Source organism: Loa loa (assembly GCF_000183805.2).
Source record: "Loa loa unplaced genomic scaffold supercont3.2467, whole genome shotgun sequence".
NCBI classification, from domain to species: Eukaryota; Metazoa; Nematoda; class Chromadorea; order Rhabditida; family Onchocercidae; genus Loa; species Loa loa.
Window position 1 is genome coordinate 1 of NW_018110646.1, and position 1,331 is coordinate 1,331.

At 31.9% G+C, this 1,331-nt stretch overlaps 1 protein-coding gene across 1 annotated transcript; it reads left to right on the forward strand.

The window, feature by feature from the left end:
- Nucleotides 1–22: 22 nt before the first annotated feature.
- Nucleotides 23–347, forward strand: LOAG_19166 (hypothetical protein; the record flags this gene model as incomplete). Its single annotated transcript, XM_020451820.1, has 2 exons — nt 23–66; nt 230–347. 2 exons carry the CDS (start codon nt 23–25, stop codon nt 345–347), a joined length of 162 nt encoding a protein of 53 aa, XP_020304373.1.
- Nucleotides 348–1,331: the final 984 nt, after the last annotated feature.

The window sequence follows — 1,331 nt, forward strand, 5'->3', positions numbered from 1 at the left end:
CAGATTATAAAGCTGATGAGTTATGGGAAGATGGTCGATTAATAGCGACAACAAAAGTAAACAAATGTATGTTCATTTCCTACAGAACTGACTCATTAGTATTGCTTAATGCTCAGTGATGAATCATCTCGAGAGCTTTTATTTTATAATTTTTCAAATTTCGTGCGATGGTTTCTTTCTGTTAGGGAGGAAATAAATTTGCATAATTATTTCTACACAGTGATTGCAGCAATATTGATGAATTGTGGGACAATGGAGGATGGACGATTGTTTATTTTGGAGGAGAAACCGTTTCTATTTGTGGGAAACTCTCTGGACTTGATAAAGTGAAATCAGGGAAACTGTAAATGTGCTAGTGATAAAGACCGATGATCACAGTTCATTTATTTAAACAACCAAAGGCATAACTGCTGAGAATGCAAAATTGCGATATCAAAATAATATCAAATTAGGAATGTGATTCATCAATTTGTTGGATGTTGTAAATATTTTTGCCGACTTTCTACAATAAAATATTACCAGATTTATCCGTAATACTAAAAAAAATTTTATGACATTAAAATTCGGATCCGATTGAAAAGAAGCCATTACCTGTCTCTGATCCTCCAAATTTCCGACTTCATTCTTCGATCTGTTGCTTATAGATTGAATAGTCTATTTGTGCGAAATTGGTATTTTCATAGCATTCTTTGTTTCAAATCATAAGCAGATAGAATGGAATGATTACAATCTTTTAGCGACTCAAGATAGAATTTATTTAAATTGTTGTTTACATAGTGGTAGGTTGGAGAGGAGAGAGAATTGCTCAATTCGTGTTATCATTGTTATTATTAAATCATTAAATCAATTAAAAAGTTAAAACTAAGTTATCATTAAATGCGCATTTGTGTATTATTAACTTATCAAGACGGACATTTGCGCCATCTAGAGATTCAACAAATGCATTTATCAATATTATTACAGAAATTATCATAATATTAAAATTTTGAAACATAAAAATTTCAGCGAAAAACAAAATTTGATTTCGAACATTTAAAAATAACAGATGTAGTGAGCACAGTTAAATTGTACAAAAGATTGGCAATACATTGTTATCGTTGGAAAGTAAAACTGGATATTCAAAATCCCGTTATCACTGTTTGCCCCAGTCAGTTCTTCTTCTGTTGCACTCGAAAAATGCGATAAATAGAGCATTGATCCGCTAATATCGGGCAGAATGCACTCCAAGATTCCGCTGCGGAAGTATAAAAAGCGCTGTTGTCAAGTTTTCAACCATTAATGGTTCTGCCATTCTTTTTTCTTTCAGTGTTTAAAAAAATACTCTTAGACAC